At 35.8% G+C, this 18,438-nt stretch overlaps 2 protein-coding genes and 1 long non-coding RNA gene across 5 annotated transcripts; 2 read left to right on the forward strand and 1 right to left on the reverse strand.

Moving 5' to 3' along the window:
- Positions 1-897: 897 nt before the first annotated feature.
- LOC103928780 (protein CUP-SHAPED COTYLEDON 3) lies at positions 898-9,647 on the forward strand. Of its 2 annotated transcripts, none has more exons than XM_048568171.1 (3): positions 898-1,358; positions 3,570-3,835; positions 9,021-9,647. In XM_048568171.1, the coding sequence occupies exons 1-3, from the start codon at positions 1,190-1,192 to the stop codon at positions 9,405-9,407; spliced, it is 822 nt and encodes a 273-aa protein (XP_048424128.1). In that variant the 5' UTR covers positions 898-1,189; the 3' UTR covers positions 9,408-9,647. The 2 variants fall into 2 exon arrangements, with proteins under 2 accessions (XP_048424128.1, XP_009336141.2); XM_009337866.3 differs by lacking the exon at positions 9,021-9,647 and adding an exon at positions 4,480-5,093 and having other exon boundaries at positions 913-1,358.
- A 2,622-nt stretch (positions 9,648-12,269) lies between these two features.
- LOC103928781 lies at positions 12,270-15,497 on the forward strand. Of its 2 annotated transcripts, none has more exons than XR_007252268.1 (4): positions 12,270-12,949; positions 13,592-13,866; positions 14,470-14,541; positions 14,701-15,497. It is a non-coding gene; the product is annotated as an uncharacterized LOC103928781 (long non-coding RNA). The 2 variants fall into 2 exon arrangements; XR_007252267.1 differs by having other exon boundaries at positions 12,273-12,949; positions 14,470-14,596.
- Positions 15,498-15,543: 46 nt separating this feature from the next.
- On the reverse strand, positions 15,544-17,098 carry LOC103928782 (probable arabinose 5-phosphate isomerase). Its single transcript, XM_009337868.3, is given in 3 exon segments — positions 15,544-16,015; positions 16,102-16,619; positions 16,622-17,098. Coding segments are annotated over 3 exon segments (1,092 nt in total). The 5' UTR covers positions 16,815-17,098; the 3' UTR covers positions 15,544-15,634.
- Positions 17,099-18,438: the final 1,340 nt, after the last annotated feature.

An 18,438-nucleotide genomic window follows, 5' to 3' on the forward strand; every position in this document is an offset into this window, starting at 1 on the left:
AATGCTCTTGAACTTTCAAAAAAAAAAAATATATATATATATATATATATTTTTTTTTAACTTCAAAACTTAGAAGACCTTGAATTTCGTACTAATTGGATTATTCAATTATCCCAAATTTAAGATTTTCAAATGGAGACAATCATATACTCATTACATATTACGGACCACATTTCTAGCGAAGAATATAAGGCTCGTGGTAAAACTTGTGTTTTATTTAGTAACTATAGAAAGGTAGATTACAATGATTTTTTAGATAAATATTTAGACAATCGAACCCCATTTTAACTAGCAATTGTACACATATTATACATGTGCTTATTAAAATTTTGAAAATGAAAAATGAAATTTATAAAGAGAGAAAAATAAAATGGTCACTAAATCTTTTAGGTGACAACTTTCAAACTATTTTTCGTCGCTGAAAAGGTTCATATCTTTAGCGAATATTTCTAGATAACTGTTTTGTCACTTTTTTTTTTTTTTTTTGAGAGAAAATCATGGAAGAGAAAATGAGGACAACTGATATTATTACCTAAATGTGAGGCTTTGAAAAAAAAATTATTTTGTCTTTAATTTATTATGTTGCTCATAACTTTTATTTTTGTTATTTTTCTTTTGTTTTGTTGACAGGGTTAAGTCTTTTCACTCTCTTTTGGTAGTTTAAAGAGGGTTTTTGTTAATAAGTAGTTTAGATAAAAGGAGGATTTTGTAGGTTTTCAAATGAAATTGTTTGGCTCTTTGTCCATACATGTGGCATCATTGCTATGGTACCCTTGACCCCCATAACAAGATTTCTTGTAACTTTGGTTTTGCTTGAAACTTGCTACTATAACTAACTAGTTACAAAAGCATGACCTTTGCTATATAGAATGATATTGTAATAAGAAATTCTAACCGGCTAAAAAGACATTATTATCCTAATTTACCATATAAATCTTAGCCAACCTTTGGCCCTCTATAAATTAAATATTTCCAACAAAGGAATCAAAAGCCTCTTTTGAATTCAGCTACATTCCAGCTCCCCACCATACATAACCCAAAATTTTCTTCCAAAGATCCAGGTATACTTCAATATTTCAGAGAAGAACTAGTGCTTCTTTTCTGTTGCTAGCTACCAACCCAAATTATCCTTTATCTCTATTGATTTGAGCTCTCTCCTTATTAGTTAACAAGATTAATTTTAACTAATATGGGGCTGAGAGACATTGGAGCCACACTGCCTCCTGGGTTTCGGTTTTACCCCAGCGATGAGGAGCTGGTCTGCCATTATTTGTACAAAAAGATCACAAATGAAGAAGCTTTGAAGGGTACTTTGGTTGAAATTGACTTGCATATCTGCGAGCCATGGCAACTTCCTGGTACGTATTTATTACGTTAATTGATTACTATCCTCTATGTGTAATCACTTTACTAATCTCCTCCGTTGATTCTTCTTCGTTTCTTGAATCTTTTCACTTCTCCTTCTTTATCTTTTGCATCATCATGGATTCAAGTTGATGAATAGGGTCATGGTTTTTTTTAGTACTTTTCAGAAAAATAACATTGACCATTTAAAAGATAGATGAAATTATCTTTTATTTTCCAAAGACAAAGATTTGTTTTCTTTTCCCGTTGGAAAGTACAAAGATTTGTTTATGTTGTGTTGTTTTGAGTCATGGTGGATGCCCAGATAAACAGAAAGTTGACTGAGTTTCGAAAAAGATCAGAGAGAGAGAAGATGGCATTTTCTTTCTATATTTTTATTTCCTTCAATTATATATATATATATATATATATATATATATATACTAGAATTGAAAAAAAAAATAGGAGACTTGAATCCATAATATTTTCAGCTCCAAGCTTAAGCATATACCATGTGGTTTTACTCGAGTAAAGTTTTTTCAGATGCCCCGTTTCTTTTCACTTGCCCACTCTTCTGTAAGTCATTATATTTTTCGAGCAATGAAATCCTACTTTGACCTAAAAAGAAATTAACCTCCAACCATATACATTCTCATCAATATTGAGAGAGTTCTCAATCAAGGCATGTACATGTGTCTGTGTGCGCGCGCGTGCCCGGCCATGGTTGGGTAGATGCAAACTTTTGAGGAGGAACGACTTCTAAAATATGTATGGAATCTCTAGCTAGAGCAGAATATACAAACTAGGGATTCGTATTTTTTCAACCAAGAGAATGATATCATTAATTAACTAGCTAATACGTTTATTTACATCTCTTCGATTTGCCACAAAAATTAAGCACTATGCATGCTTGTTTCATTATCTTTGGTGTACTATTATACCAGTTTTATTACAAAAATAGCAGAGCTAGTATCCATATACGTAAGTATTCCGTATATCCTCTCTCTCTCTCTCTCTCTCTCTCTCTCTCTCTCGCATACACACAGCTGTGTTCATGCAAATCATGTGAGCTATATTCGATCATTTGATGCCTCCTGTCATGTGCAAAAATCGTCTCTAGTTGCCAAACATATCGAAACCGTCCATTTGAAGTGGGACCTTTGCTTTCTTTATAAACGGCCCAGATGTGTTCATGAATAGCAAGCTAGATGAAATCGATCTTCTGTGCTTAGTGTATTGTGGCTACTACTTTTAATTATCCTTATCCTTGTTATGTCGAATAGGAATCATCTACCTGCCATCCGTATGTCCCAATTATCATACAGTTTCCTTAGCCTGATCTGACAGGGTCTTCTAAATTATGTATTAATTGTGATATGCTCGAGATACCTTGAATAGTAATTAGCTTTCTTTACCTTCTTGGGCAAGTATCAGATAAGAAGGAATAATAGAAACTTTACGTTATTTCTAGGAGAGGAATTCTACTTTCTAATCCTTTGTATATCTTCTCAAATTCATCACGTAATGTAAGAGATAGACACAAATAAATATATAGCTAAAAATAGACAGAAATTTCTCTGTTTTCAAGTAAAAGTAAAATAAAAACTAGGTTACTTTTAAACTGAATGGTTAATCATGATTTTTCCCGTAGTGAAAATATGACACGTGGCATGCACTATAGTACTTCCCACAAACAACTATTCATTAAGAATTAATATGATTAAAGTTTCCTTGTTCAGATAATTAGAGTGGTTTTTGACTTTGAACCCTAATGGTTATGGTCCATAATTAGATGACGATGTTTCCTTAAATAATTGTATGTGACACCTACCACTCATCTCTCTTAGTCTTAAGCTTAGTTTCCTTAGACATAACTCATAGCTATGAAGATGATCTTGACTTGCCAACACATTTGCTAACTCAAAACAAGAAAAAAGGAAAGCAATGTTACATAACAAATGTCACTTTTCTTACTTTTGGCCAATTTCAAGGCCCTAATCTTACTGTTCTTTGTTGTATAGGACTTTTCTTAGTACTTTTTGTTTTGGCCATAATTACTCATTTTTAATGACAAGAATTTTGATAATGATATATACCTAATTAGATAATTAGCATTGCATGCATATATATATATATATATATATATATAATTACAAATGGTGTAAGATTAAGGATAATTGTGATTAATTAATGAAACTTTTGTAATTCTATTTTGGTTATTGTAGAGGTGGCCAAGCTGAATGCCAATGAGTGGTACTTCTTCAGCTTCCGTGACCGTAAGTATGCGACGGGGTTCCGGACCAACCGTGCGACGTCAACTGGATACTGGAAAGCAACAGGGAAAGATCGGCTGGTGATGGAGCCAGGAACTGGGGATATCGTAGGGATGAGGAAGACTTTGGTGTTCTATCGGAACAGAGCTCCTAATGGAATCAAAACTGGTTGGATTATGCATGAGTTCCGACTGGAGACCCCACATATGCCTCCTAAGGTAATTTCATCGATATTTCTAGCTAATACTATTCATATAATCCAATTTTCTTAATTATTATCATACTAATGGTATATTTATATGAAATCCTTCATCCACACGCCACAAATATTCTTCACGTTAAGATATAAAGTTAGTCACGTGAAATTCAAATCTGCACGTGACAATACCCCCATCATTTTATTATTATACCAATGCAACAGCCAGCCACTCCAGTGAACCTGTCTTTGAGTGAGAGATCATCAATCTCAGGAAACCTGAAGTACAGTATGGGCTTCAAGCATCATGCATGGAAAATTTTGGAACAGTCCAAAATTTAGAGGGAAAGTATGAGTTGGTGTATCATGTATCTAGCTAGAACTCATCACAATAACATTCACATGGTATACAATAAACCATTTCGAGCATGCATTTGATACACCACATTGCATGTTGATACGATACTTCAATTCACTCAAATTATCTTACTTGTACATATACTATATAACAAAATTAAATTATAATCATTCACATCACAACTATTGTTAGCAATTGCATATAATATTTCACTAAACATATATATTTTGTAAATAGTGCTTTTACATGCATTTAACTGCAATTTTTTTTCCTAATTAAGCTTACTATATTGTTCTTTTGTTTCACAGGAAGACTGGGTTCTGTGCAGAGTTTTCTACAAAGGCAAGGCAGCAGAGAACAGCACCAAACTCAACCCCCATGACTTTACGTTGGAGACCACACCATGCACTGTTCCTTTAAATTTAGTTCCACCTCCTCCAACTTATAACCAAACAATGCCTTGTGTGTACAACCAAAGCAACGCTTTCCTGAATCTCCTACAGCTTCCTCATCAGGAAAAATATACCAATTCCTCCGTCTCCGAATTAAACACAAAAAACGACGACGAATATGGGTTTCTATGGGACATGAATTTAGAAGAGGCAGCTTCGACAACGGGGTGGCTCCAAATTTGGATGAGATGGGATTTCAGGTGGATGAGAACAGCATGGATTTGCTCTAAATGAAGAAACATATTCCATACATACTCCATATTAGACAGACATCCAATTTGTTGATTTGTGACATATATTTATATTTGTGGTCTATATATTATATATTTGGCTTGATTGGAGAAAAGGTTAAAGGTTTGTGCATGCTTAGTCTATATATGTGTTTAGGGTTTTTTTCTCCTCTTGTATACAGTCCTGCTGGCATTTGTATAAGTATCATCAATAATATAATTCTTTATTACTGTCAAACATATATATTGTTGTTCGATTCTTTCAAGAAAGCTAAGATTTCAAACCATAAAACTAATTGATAATGTAAGAAACAACTCTATTCCCTATGGAATGTAGGTTAGGTTCCTTAATTTCCCAACATAATATTTACACTCTCAACATAATTCTCTTATAACACGTAATATTGAAACCATATATATCTCTTCATCAGTCGACAGTTTAGGTTTGCTGTATGCAGCAGTATATTATTCTTAATTTCTGGCACCATGGACCATGGCTGTATTGTCTGTTTATAATTATTGCTTGAAAACTTAAAACAATTTCCTTCTTTGTTCTGTATTGATTTTGACAGGACTATCATGAGCGTAGCCCTACACAATGAAAGGTTCATACAAAAAATATACAAACAGATAAGTGCTAGGACAATGAACTAATAAATTTTATTCAAATATATACTTGAAATCATACATGTGCGTGTGCGTATATATTATATATAAAACTTAACGACTCTGGTAAATTTGCACTTAATATATTATTTCTTCTAGTAAACCCTCAAGATAGTTCAGATTAACGTACATATATTCAACATATACACGCCAACAAATAATTATACATAACAGAACATCTGGTTTATCCCTCAGGAATCATCCTATATAGTTGAATATACGTATTATTAGCTAGTATTGGATGCTCCTCTTTCATTATCTTTTTGCTTTCATCCTCCTTCATATAGTGTCAAGAAGGTTGATGCGATTAGTCGTTCACTTACGCATATGCACGCATGATGTAGAAGCATCTGTTCTAAGAATCCCCGCCTAGGCGGCTAGGCGGCTGGTCACCGTCCTGAGTAGTCCTTAGACGTTTAAAAATTAAGAAAGTGCATCTAGACCCGCTTAGGCATCCGTCTCACCTACTTAGGCACCCACCTAGCCTACCTAAACCCTCCTAGGCACCCGACTAGGTCGCAACTCTCACTTAAACAGAAAATCAACAACTTTCATTTTACATTTTATTTTGTCAATAAAATGTAAGAGACTTGTTAAATACTTGGATGAGCACTTATTATATGCTTGTTTCTAGTGTTTTCAATATGTCCTAATACTTCATAATATACATGTCATTTTATTTTGCAATTGATATATCACAATACAATTACATGTGTTTTAATTATAAATAGGCATTTTTTATACAATATTATAATAAATCTACTTAAATATGTCTAGTCTGCCTAGACTCTCACCTAAACTCCACTTAACTGCCCGACTAATGTCTAACATCTTTTAGAACCTCTCATCTCCCGTAATAAGAACCACATGCAACAAGGAGTAAGAAGGAGTCACATGCTCATATGCGACTAACCCAAGTAAATGTCAAAGAATACTTTATCAAAACTTAAGAAAACATATGTGTTACCGCAGTTAGTGTCTATAAGTTGAGCTTTAGTAAACATAGGCCCATTCAATTTCCTTACGTACAAACTATTAGAAAAATCAAAGGTACAAGATTATCATACAGCCTTAGACATAGGTCCGTCAAGGATGGATATTCTCATCTTCCTTTTTCCCTCTCCACCCTACCCTTCTCTCACAGTTTTTTTTTCCTCTCTCTCTTTCTACATTTTTCTTCTTTCTCTCTCTACGACGATAAAATCTTAAACGTTCAAACATGAGGAAAGAGAAAGGAAGGGAAGTATAATATAATATATAATTTATAAATAGAAAACTAACGAAAATTCTTCAAAAACTTTAGTTTTTAATTAAAAGAACAAAATAAAGGTGCAAGTGAATAATATTAGGAGTGACTTTTTAAGATAAAAATATCCTTAACGTTAAAAGTGAACAGTACCGGGAGTGTTTCATTAAAATTCCCTTTATAAATTATATAATTTATAATTATATAACGTATACTTATAATATTCCAATAATTTGAAAATACAACCCTACTTATATTAGTATTGTAGTTGGTGACTTTGATCTCTTGAGTTGGTGGAAATCAAACACAAAAGAGCTTCCAATTCTTTCACAAATAGCCAATGATATCTTTGCAACCCCCACTTCTACCGTTGCTAGTGAAAATGTATTAAACCTAGGGAGGAGGGTTGTGACCCTTTTAGAGCATCATTGACTCCTAAAATGGTAGCAACACTAGTGTGTACTAGTGATTGGCTTGGGACGGATGAAGTAAATTTCTACAAGGAACCAACGGAACATATGTTTCAATTTTACAAGGAAATGAAAGAAGTGAAAACAAGTAAGATATATTTTAATTTTTTTAGTAAATTTATTATTAAACGGCTTTCAACTTTAATTCTTATTGCTACTAATATGTTTTCTTTGTTTATAATGTAGGCTTGACACAAGCTCAATCTTCTTTTTGCTACTAATATGTTTCCTTTTTTCAAATGTATGCTTGACACAAGCTCAATCTTCTACAACTTTAATGCCTCTTCCAAAAGCTTCAACATCTCAAACTTGAAGAATTGATCAATGAATTTTACTTTTTGAAGTTTAGTTCCAAATTTCATTTGGTTTGAAACTTTAACTTCTATTTGTTTTGGTTCGTAACTTCTATTTGGATTGCAAGCTTAATTTTCATCATGAATCTTGATGTATCATTTGAATTATTATGTGTGTGAATTGTAAATGATGAATAATTGATAAATTTAGACCACAATGTATCAGATAAAGGTACTAAAAAAAATAAAAAAAAAAGTTTTGCCATTGAATTGGGTTAAAAAAAATAAAAAAAAACTTTTTCCTAAAACAAAATGGCAATTACCATTATCATACCATGCAAACCGAATTATTTGGCAACACTGAACTTCAGTATGCTAAAATTTTGATACGATAATGATAATAGATTTTGTCGAACCGAAAATTTGATACGATAATTAGTCCAAGAGTTTTGATACGCTAACAGTGCCGAACCCACCCCCATGTGCACCAGAGGAGGTCCATTTCCTTGTAATCACACCATCACAGAGTCCTGGACATTTTTTTTGTCTTCTCCTTTTCCATGGTCGTACTCTTTTCGTGTTCATTTGCCCAGCAAAAAACCTATAAACTCCTTTAAAAACCCTGAATTTCAACCGGAGGACGAACAATTCCCGCCATTTTCCGCTTCTGGGTAAGCGTTAATTTCACTCCCCTGCAAAAAGTAGGAGTCTTGTGTTTTCGTGTTTTATTTTTGGAGTATTTTGTGATTGTTAGTGATGAAGAACTGCTGTGTGGGGCTAAGTGATTGTTTAAACTTTTGGGTATTTAGTTTTAGTCAAATTGGAGTAAACCCAATTTATTTTATGCTGAGTGATTAATTGGGCAGGGAAGATTTGTTTGCATGGTTGAATGGGATTGATGATTCTCAATTGTTTGATTTTTCAATTTAATTACTTTTTTTTTGTTATATTATTTGTTCAGTTTTTATGCACATTTTTCTCTATGTGTTTAATTTTTAATTTTTCCCGCCACACTTGTGTAAATTACTGAACTGGACAATAGTCAAATTAGATGTGATCACAGGTTGTAATTGTAAACCCCAATCTCCAGTGAACTGTCTTTGAGTGAGAGATCATCAATCTCAGGAAACCTGAAGGACAGTATGGGCTTCAAGCATCATGCATGGAAAATTTTGGAACAGTCCAAAATTTAGAGGGAAAGTATGATTTGGTGTATCATGTATCTAGCTAGAACTCATCACAACCATTTCGAGCATGCATTTGATACACCACATTGCATGTTGATACAATGCTTCAATTCACTCAAATTATATTACTTGTACATATACTATATAACAAAATTAAATTATAATCATTGACATCACAACTATTGTTAGCAATTGCATATAATATTTCACTAAACATATATATTTTGTAAATAGTGCTTTTACATGCATTTAACTGCAATTTTTTTTCCTAATTAAGCTTACTATATTGTTCTTTTGTTTCACAGGAAGACTGGGTTCTGTGCAGAGTTTTCTACAAAGGCAAGGCAGCAGAGAACAGCACCAAACTCAACCCCCATGACTTTACGTTGGAGACCACACCATGCACTGTTCCTTTAAATTTAGTTCCACCTCCTCCAACTTATGACCAAACAATGCCTTGTGTGTACAACCAAAACCACAACCAAAGCAACGCTTTCCTGAATCTCCTACAGCTTCCTCATCAGGAAAAATATACCAATTCCTCCGTCTCCGAATTAAACACGAAAAACGATGACGAATATGGGTTTCTATGGGACATGAATTTAGAAGAAGGCAGCTTCGACAACGGGGTGGCTCCAAATTTGGATGAGATGGGATTTCAGGTGGATGAGAACAGCATGGTTTTGCTCTAAATGAAGAAACATATTCCATACGTACTCCATATTAGACAGACATCCAATTTGTTGATTTGTGACATATATTTATATTTGTGGTCTATATATTATATATTTGGCTTGATTGGAGAAAAGGTTAAAGGTTTGTGCATGCTTAGTCTATATATGTGTTTAGGGTGTTTTTCTCCTCTTGTATACAGTCCTGCTGGCATTTGTATAAGTATCATCAATAATATAATTCTTTATTAGTGTCAAACATATATATTGTTGTTCGATTCTTTTAAGAAAGTTAAGATTTCAAACCATAAAACTAATTGATAATATAAGAAACAACTCTATTCCCTACGGAATGCAAGTTAGATTCCTTAATTTCCCAACATAATATTTACACTCTCAACATAATTCTCTTATAACACGTAATATTGAAACCATATATATCTCTTCATCAGTCGACAGTTTAGGTTTGCTGTATGCAGCAGTATATTATTCTTAATTTCTGGCACCATGGACCATGGCTGTATTGTCTGTTTATAATTATTGCTTGAAAACTTAAAACAATTTCCTTCTTTGTTCTGTATTGATTTTGACAGGACTGTCATGAGCGTAGCCCTACACAATGAAAGGTTCATACGAAAAATATACAAACAGATAAGTGCTAGGACAATGACTTAATAAATTTTATTCAAATATATACTTGAAATCATACATGTGCGTGTGTGTATATATTACATATAAAACTTAACGAATCTGGTAAACCCTCAAGATAGTTCAGATTAACGTACATGTATTCAACATCTACACACCAACAAATAATTATACATGACAGAACATCTGGTTTATCCCTCAGGAATCATCCTGTATAGTCGAATATACGTATTATTAGCTAGTATTGGATGCTCCTCTTTCGTTATCTTTTTGCTTTCATCCTCCTTCATATAGTGTCAAGAAGGTTGATGCGATTAGTCGTTCACTTACGCATATGCACGCATGATGTAGAAGCATCTGTTCTAAGAATCCCCGCCTAGGCGCTAAGCGGCTGGTCATCGCCCTGAGTAGTCCTTAGACGTTTAAAAATTAAAAAAGTGCACCTAGACCCGCTTAGGCATCTGTCTCACCTGCCTAGGTGCCGACCTAACCTGCCTAAACCCTCCTAGGCACCCGACTAGGTCGCAACTCTCACTTAAACAGAAAATCAACAACTTTCATTTTACATTTTATTTTGTTAATAAAATGTAAGAGACTTGTTAAATACTTGGATGAGCAATTATTATATGCTTGTTTCTAGTGTTTTCAATATGTCCTAATACTTCATAATATACATGTCATTTTATTTTGCAATTGATATATCACAATACAATTACATGTGTTTTAAATATAAATAGGCATCTTTTTATACAATATTATAATAAATCTACTTAAATCTGTCTAGTCTACCTAGACTCCCACCTAAACCCCGCTTAACTGCCCGACTAATGTCTAACATCTTTTAGAACCTCTCATGTCCCGTAATAAGAACCACATGCAACAAGGAGTAAGAAGGAGTCATATGCTCATATGCGACTAACCCAAGTAAATGTCAAAGAATACTTTATCAAAACTTAAAAAAATATATATGTGTTACCGCAGTTAGTGTCTATAAGTTGAGCTTTAGTAGACATAGGCCCATTCAAGTTCCTTACGTACAAACTATTAGAAAACTCAAAGGTACAAGACTATCATACAGCCTTAGACATAGGTCCGTCAAGGATGGGAATTCTCATCTTCCTCTTTCCCTCTCGGAACGGGATGCTCTCCTAATTTAAGGATGAGGATCTTCATGATCAAGGGATATGGGCCGTTGAATGAAAATCCAACGGCTACAAACAGGAGAGTTCCTTTAAAGTTATAATAATTATAACCGTTGGATTTTCATCCAACGGTCCACATCCTTTGATCATGAGGATCCTCATCCTTAGATTAGGAGAGGATCCTAATCCTTCCCTCTCCACCCTCCTCTTCTCTCACAGTTTTTTTTTTTTTTTCCTCTTTCTCTTTCTACTTTTTTCTTCTTTCTCTCTCTACGAAGATGAAATCTTAAATGTTCAAACATGAGGAAGGGAAGGGAAGGGAAGTATAATATAATATATAATTTATAAATAGAAAAACTAATAAAAATTCCTCAAAAACTTTAGTTTTTAATTAAAAGAATAAAATAAAGTTGAAAGTGAATAATATCAGGAGTGACTTTTCAAGATAAAAATATCCTTAACGTTAAAAGTAAACAGCACCGGAATTGTTTCATTAAAATTCCCTTTATAAATTATATAATTTATAATTATATAACGTATATTATAATATTCCAATAATGTGAAAATAAAACCCTACTTATATTAGTATTGTAGTTGGTGACTTTGATCTCTTGAGTTGGTGGAAATCAAACACAAAAGAGATTCCAATTCTTTCACAAATAGCCAATGATATCTTTGCAACCCCCACTTCTACCGTTGCTAGTGAAAATGTATTAACCTAGGAGGAGGGTTGTGGACCCTTTTAGAGCATCATTGACTCCTAAAATGGTAGAAACACTAGTGTGTACTAGTGATTGACTTGGGGCGGATAAAGTAAATTTCTACAAAGAACCAACGGAAGATATGTTTCAATTTTACAAGGAAATGAAAGAAGTGGAAACAAGTAAAATATATTTTAATTTTTGTAATAAATTTATTATTAAACAGTTTTCAACTTTAATTCTTATTGCTACTAATATGTTTTCTTTGTTTATAATGTAGGCTTGACACAAGCTCAATCTTCTTTTTGCTACTAATATGTTTCCTTTTTTCAAATGTATGCTTGACACAAGCTCAATCTTCTACAAGTTTAATGCCTCTTCCAAAATCTTCAACATCTCAAACTTGAAGAATTGATCAATGAATTTTACTTTTTGAAGTTTAGTTCCAAATTTCATTTGGTTTGAAACTTTAACTTCTATTTGTTTTGGTTCGTAACTTCTATTTGGATTGCAAGCTTAATTTTCATCATGAATCTTGATGTATCATTATATTATTATGTGTGTGAATTGTAAGTGATGAATAATTGATAAATTTAGATTACAATGTATGAGATAAAGGTACCAAAAAAAAAAAAAAAAGTTTTGCCATTGAATTGGGTTAAAAAAAATAAAACAAAATGGCAATTACCATTGTCATACCATACCATGCAAACCGAATTATTTAGCAACACTGAACTTCAGTATGCTAAAATTTTGATACGATAATGATAATAGATTTTGTCGAACCAAAAATTTGATACGATAATTATTACAAGAGTTTTGATACTCTAACAGGGCCGAACCCACCCCCATGTGCACCAGAGGAGGTCCATTTCCTTGTAATCACACCATCACAGAGTCCTGGACATTTTTTTTTCTCTTCTCCTTTTCCATGGTCGTACTCCTTTCGTGTTCATTTGCCCAGCAAAAAACCTGAAACTCCTTTAAAAACCCTGAATTTCAACCGGAGGACGAACAATTCCCGCCATTTTCCGCTTCTTGGATAAGCGTTAATTTCACTCCCCTGCAAAAAGTAGGAGTCTTGTGTTTTCGTGTTTTATTTTTGGTGTATTTTGTGATTGTTAGTGATGAAGAACTGCTGTGTGGGGCTAAGTGATTGTTTAAATTTCTGGGTTTTTAGTTTTAGTCAAATTGGAGTAAACCCAATTTATTTTATGCTGAGTGATTAATTGGGCAGGGAAGATTTGTTTGCATGGTTGAATGGGATTGATGATTCTCAATTGTTTGATTTTTCAGTTTATTACATTTTTTTTTTTTTGTTATATTATTTGTTCAGTTTTTATTCACGTTTTTCTCTATGTGTTTAATTTTTAATTTTTCCCACCACACTTGTGTAAATTACTGAACTGGACAATAGTCAATTAGATGTGATCACAGGTTGTAATTGTAAACCCCAATCTCCTTATTGGTATGTTTGGAACCAACGTGGTCATCCCTGTGTTTCTTTTAATCTTGTTGGCTTTCTTGAGCTAATATGTTCTTGTTAGTCATCCTAACAATGGTGCAACTTGTGTGAACTGTTGGACAATGATTACCTCTTCGATGTTTTCTCTGTACGCTATTTTAGATTGTGAATAGATGTATTCACCAATCACTTTGATGGGTATTTGATTTTCTTTTAAGTGATTTTTCAAATTTCACTTCTTTTTTGCAGTACCGTTGGTTGTAGAACACAGTAACAGCTTACCTACATTGTGAGAATATGGCACATAATTCAGTTCCTCCTGGTTTTGTGTCTCGTACATCCTTCATGCTGAAGAAACTAATAGTTCCAATGCCTTTGTTGATGCTTCTAATGAAGGGCCAGTCCAGATGGATACCGCGTCTGACCTGACTGACATGGATAAGTTGAAAAGACAAAGGCCATGGATACTTTTCGACCAAAGTGATCTCAACACCGAGGAATCTGAGTCTGAACACTTTAATACGGTCTATTCCTCTCTTCGTCCTTTGTGTGTGTGTGCTTGTGTGAATATTTATTTGCTGCTGTTAAACACATTAGTACATCAGACTTGAGTCTCAACCTGGTTATGTATGCTGCAAATACACTGCTGATTAGGAGCTTGTGTATGTGTCTAGAGAGGAACAACTCCAGGTTGCACGGTTCATAACCATCTTAGCTAAAGAAAAGAGTATTAATTATGCTTTGTATGACGATACCGAGGTTTTTTTTTCTGGGAGTAAAAAAGGATGCCAGGATTTAGTGCTTAGAGAAAACAGAATATTATCAAAAGTGGAGAAGTTGTATGTATCTTCGAAGTATTTGCTCTTATTCTGTTGACATGGCTGACACTTTTTTAAATGGGTAATCAATGTTCTCAAATATGTACTTGAAAATATCTAGGTCTTTGAACCTCATAACCTCCTTCCCGTTTAGGAAGAATGGTGAAGGGTGAGACTCAGTGCTCAATCCCCAGCTGGTGCATGTATTGTGTTCTTATCATTTGTCGAAAGGAAAAGTGTTGAGAGCTACTGTATGAAAATCTTACCACAGTAATAGTTTCCTGAAGTTATATACATTTTGCTTTTCAGGACCCCCCCACAAAATCTTGCCTTCCCAAAGGTGTTACTCATGGATGTCCAGATTGCAGTGGTTGCCTGAAGGTTGATTTTCATTCACTGAGTTGATTCTCTTCCCTTTGAATTGTATAGTTCTTAGGTACTAGTTTCAACTTTCAACCTTTGCATTTGTCTTTGATTTTCAAAAGTTACTACTGTGTCCAGTTCGCTCTTTTACATAATCTTTGTGAATTCCTGATGTAGGTGACAGGAAGGTGGCATCCTGAAGAGGCAAGAACATATGTCCTTGAAGAAGCACCTCTTTTCTGACTTTTACGACATTTTCATTTGTTCCAGGACAGACATCTTTGCCGAATCCTTTGTTTTAATGCTCAATTTTTGCTTATAAAATTTCAGTCCTTGAGTTTCTAAAGGAGTTTGGCTTTGTCCTGCAGGAATTTAAAGACACTCTTAAGTATGTTGCAAATATACGTGCAAGAAGCAGAGCAATGTGGTATATGTCGGATTATTCCTCCGCCCTCCTGGAAACCTCCATGTCTTATTAAAACAAAATATGGAAATGTTGTACATTTTCTACCCATATTCAGCGAATTGATGGGCTACGAAATCAGTATTCACCGAGTAAAATGGAAGCCGACTGAACATTCTTATGTCAAAGGTTTTGAACCAGAACCTGGACGAGAATTGGCTCTTGAGAATTTGAAGAGTTATGCAGCTGATTTCAAGCATCAATATTTCCGCAAAAGTGAAATCGCTGGTGGCCTAGATAAGTGGGTGCCATCACTAGAGAATATTGACGCTGAAAATCCAACTGAGGAAATTGAGGTGCGTTCATAAATTGGGGAGGACAACTTCGATATCTCATGATAAGCTACTGCTCGGAGCAGCTAGAGAGGCTGTGAAATCAAATTCAAATGATCATCCAACGAGATCCCTCGACTCTGCCACAGCCACAGGGAACGGTAGGGTTCGGTTGCTAGCATCATGGTAAAGGTGAAGGCGCATGCACCCCGATCAACAACCTTCAATGAACTGTTAATTTTTATTAACAGTCTGTTTTGCAACGAAGAACGGGCGTTGTGTCCAGAGAAGAACCGATAATCTTCGTATTAAATTGTACAACAAATGTAGTATATAAAGAATTATCAAATCATACATAGATAATGAATTACATGTTTCAGAGGCCAGCTGAAACCAATCCATGTAAAGTGACGATCCCAATCACTTGATTCTGATCATTGATGACCGGCAAGAACTGAACCGGCGACGGTGGCGCTTCCATCTTCTGCATGGCGTCAACTGCCATGGCGTCGGGACCAATTGTTCTGGGGTGTCTGTTGCACACTTCCCCAACCGTGAGCTTGAAGATAGCTTCCCCACTGGCCTTGAGAGTCCGCCGCAGATCTCCATCGGTGAACGTGCCGATCAGGCGGTGCTCGGCGTCGATCACAAGCAGGCAACCGCACCCCTTGCTCGTCAGCTCCACCAGCTGCTCCATTATCAGGTCCCCTTCCTTGCACACCGGAAGCTCGTCTTCCTTCTTCATTACATCTTTGACCTGCAAAATTCCAGAAATTAGAAGAAAAGAAAAAACCTAAGATTGGATTGAAGATGATTGAAATTGGGGAAAAAGCAAGATCGGACCTTGAAGATAAGGGATTTGCCGATCCTGCCGGCGGGGTGATTGGCGGCGTATTGTTCTTTGGTGAGACTTTTGGCGCCCATGAGCGCGATCGCGACGGTGTCGCCGAAGACCATTTGGATGGCGGTGGAGGTGACCGGAGCCAAATCGAAGGGGCAGAGCTCTCGCTCCACTGGCAAATGCACGTTCATGTCGCAGAGGGAGGCAAGGGCATTGCCGTCAACGGAGGTGACGGAGATGAGGAAGGCGCCTTTGGCCTTGGCGCAGGGGACGAGGCGGAGGAGCTCCTCGGTGGTGCCGGACTTGCTGAAGAGGACCAAAACGTCGGTTTTGGAGAGGGCGCCGATGTCGCCGTGGAGGGCGTCGAGAGGGGAGAGAAAGCCGGAGCGGATGCCGAGGGAGACGAGGGTCTGGGAGATCTTGTGGGCGACGAAGCCGGACTTGCCTACGCCGGAGAAAAATATAGTGGCGCCGGCGGATGATTGGAGGAGGAGGGTGCGGGTGAAGGCCAGTGTCTGGGCAGGTCCAGGTGCTGGAAGAAGAAGTTGAGGTGGCTCTGTTGGGATTTGAAAAGGTTTAGGAGGGTAGTTTCGTCAATGCAGGAGGAGGCGGAGGAGAATTGGGTGGTTGTTGTGGTGGTGGTGGTGGTGGTTTTGGTATTGGGAGGAGAATGCGGATTGATGAAATCTGAGAAAAAAGGTGGCAGAGAACCCATGGTTGATGATTTCTGTACTCCTCTGCTTCCAGAGAGAGAGAGAGAGAGAAGAAGGAGATCTACGCCTGGTGTCGGTGGCGCTGAAATCAGAATAAATTAATAATTTGGAGAGAAATGTCTACTTTCTGCGGGTGTGAAATTATGGGCCTCAAGTTTGGTTTTGGTTGGGCTTCAAATTGAACTTTTCAACAAGGCCCTACGTTCAAATTTTCAGTCTAATATTGGGTGGGTTTTTTACAATATTAGGCCCAATTTCATCTGATCCAATACACAAAGTACAACTGTGCAAGACAATCCTATGTTCTTCATTCATTGGTAATGAGAGTGCATTTTATTTAACGAAAACTAACTAACAGTCCAAAAATACCAAAATACAAAAATATCCATTCCACTTTCCACAACCCACTAGAAAAACTAGAAAAAAGAAAAGAAAAATACACGTCAACCCAAACATAACACTAAAACCCAAAAAGTAAAAGAACCCGAAACCGGTAAAACTAAGAAACCATCTATTTAAATTACATGACGTAGTTATTAATAATTAAATTATTACTTAGATCTTGATTAACGTACTTATTTTTATTGGTTATCCATCGTATGATTTGTAAATTTGATTTACCTAACATTATTCAACCCTAACATCACATCTTAGACCCACACAGCTGCCACCGGCGCTGCAAAAGAACCCCACCGCTGTAGAAACAAGTCAAAAGATAAGGAAAGGAGCAGTCATGCGAAAATGAAGACATCGTCACGCATACGCTTTCAGATCTGGTGGCAGGTGGCGAGTATAGGGGAGCGCAAGGCGGAGCAAGTGGATGATTGAGGGCCAAAGCAATAGGCAGAAAATCTTTGGCTGAACGAGGTGAGGATTTTGATGGAGGCAAAAGAAAAGGAGAGATGAAGACACCACTTAAGCTGAAGAGGCCGGCCCTCGAATCAAAACAGGGATGGGGATGGGAGAAAGTCTAGAGAGAAGGTGGAGCCTCCCTCTAAGACAATCCTTTCTTTAGAAATTTTTGTACTAAAGGACCGTCACATGCATGAATTTGCTACATCCATCACATTGCATGAATAAGAACAATACATGATTGTTAGTAATCTCATACCTGATTGTTCATGTATAAAATAGAGATATTAATGTCCGACAATCGTGTTTATTTCTTCTATTAGTAAACATATGTTATAAAAGGGTTAAAGTTTGAGAGATAACCTTTTAAGTGGTAGGTGCAAGGTAGATGTAAAATGCCACACAAAAACTATAGTACAGACATATAATAAAAGGCAGAGGAATATATGATGTTATTGATATTTCTCTCTTGTTTTTCTTCTTCATCTATATTCTGTTACATGCGGAGTGCTCTATTTATAGAGCAACTCGAACTGATGCAGTTAATGCATCTTGAAATTTAAAACGTACCTCTGACACTTTCATTCAGCATGGGTATTGAAAACTTTGCCCATGCAGATGACTTTAGCTTTGTGGGCATTCATTGCCAAAGACATTGAGACTGTGTCTGAGACTTTTCAACACTCCCCCTTGGATGCCCACATATCAACATGAGTTGCCTCGTTAAAACCTTGCTTGGAAAAACCCAGTGGGAAAAAAAAAACCATAGCGAAG

The sequence above is a fragment of a genome, unplaced genomic scaffold (genome assembly GCF_019419815.1).
Source record: "Pyrus x bretschneideri cultivar Hongxiangsu unplaced genomic scaffold, Pyrus_bretschneideri_v1 Contig10, whole genome shotgun sequence".
Taxonomy (NCBI): domain Eukaryota; kingdom Viridiplantae; phylum Streptophyta; class Magnoliopsida; order Rosales; family Rosaceae; genus Pyrus; species Pyrus x bretschneideri.

Bases quoted from the DNA above. Each gene is read 5' to 3' on its own strand.
- LOC103928780 (XM_048568171.1), top strand. From the start codon at position 1,190: ATGGGGCTGAGAGACATTGGAGCCACACTGCCTCCTGGGTTTCGGTTT. The intron at 1,359-3,569 runs GTACGTATTTAT...TGGTTATTGTAG, and splicing joins CGAGCCATGGCAACTTCCTG to AGGTGGCCAAGCTGAATGCC. The intron at 3,836-9,020 runs GTAATTTCATCG...TTTGTTTCACAG, and splicing joins CCCCACATATGCCTCCTAAG to GAAGACTGGGTTCTGTGCAG.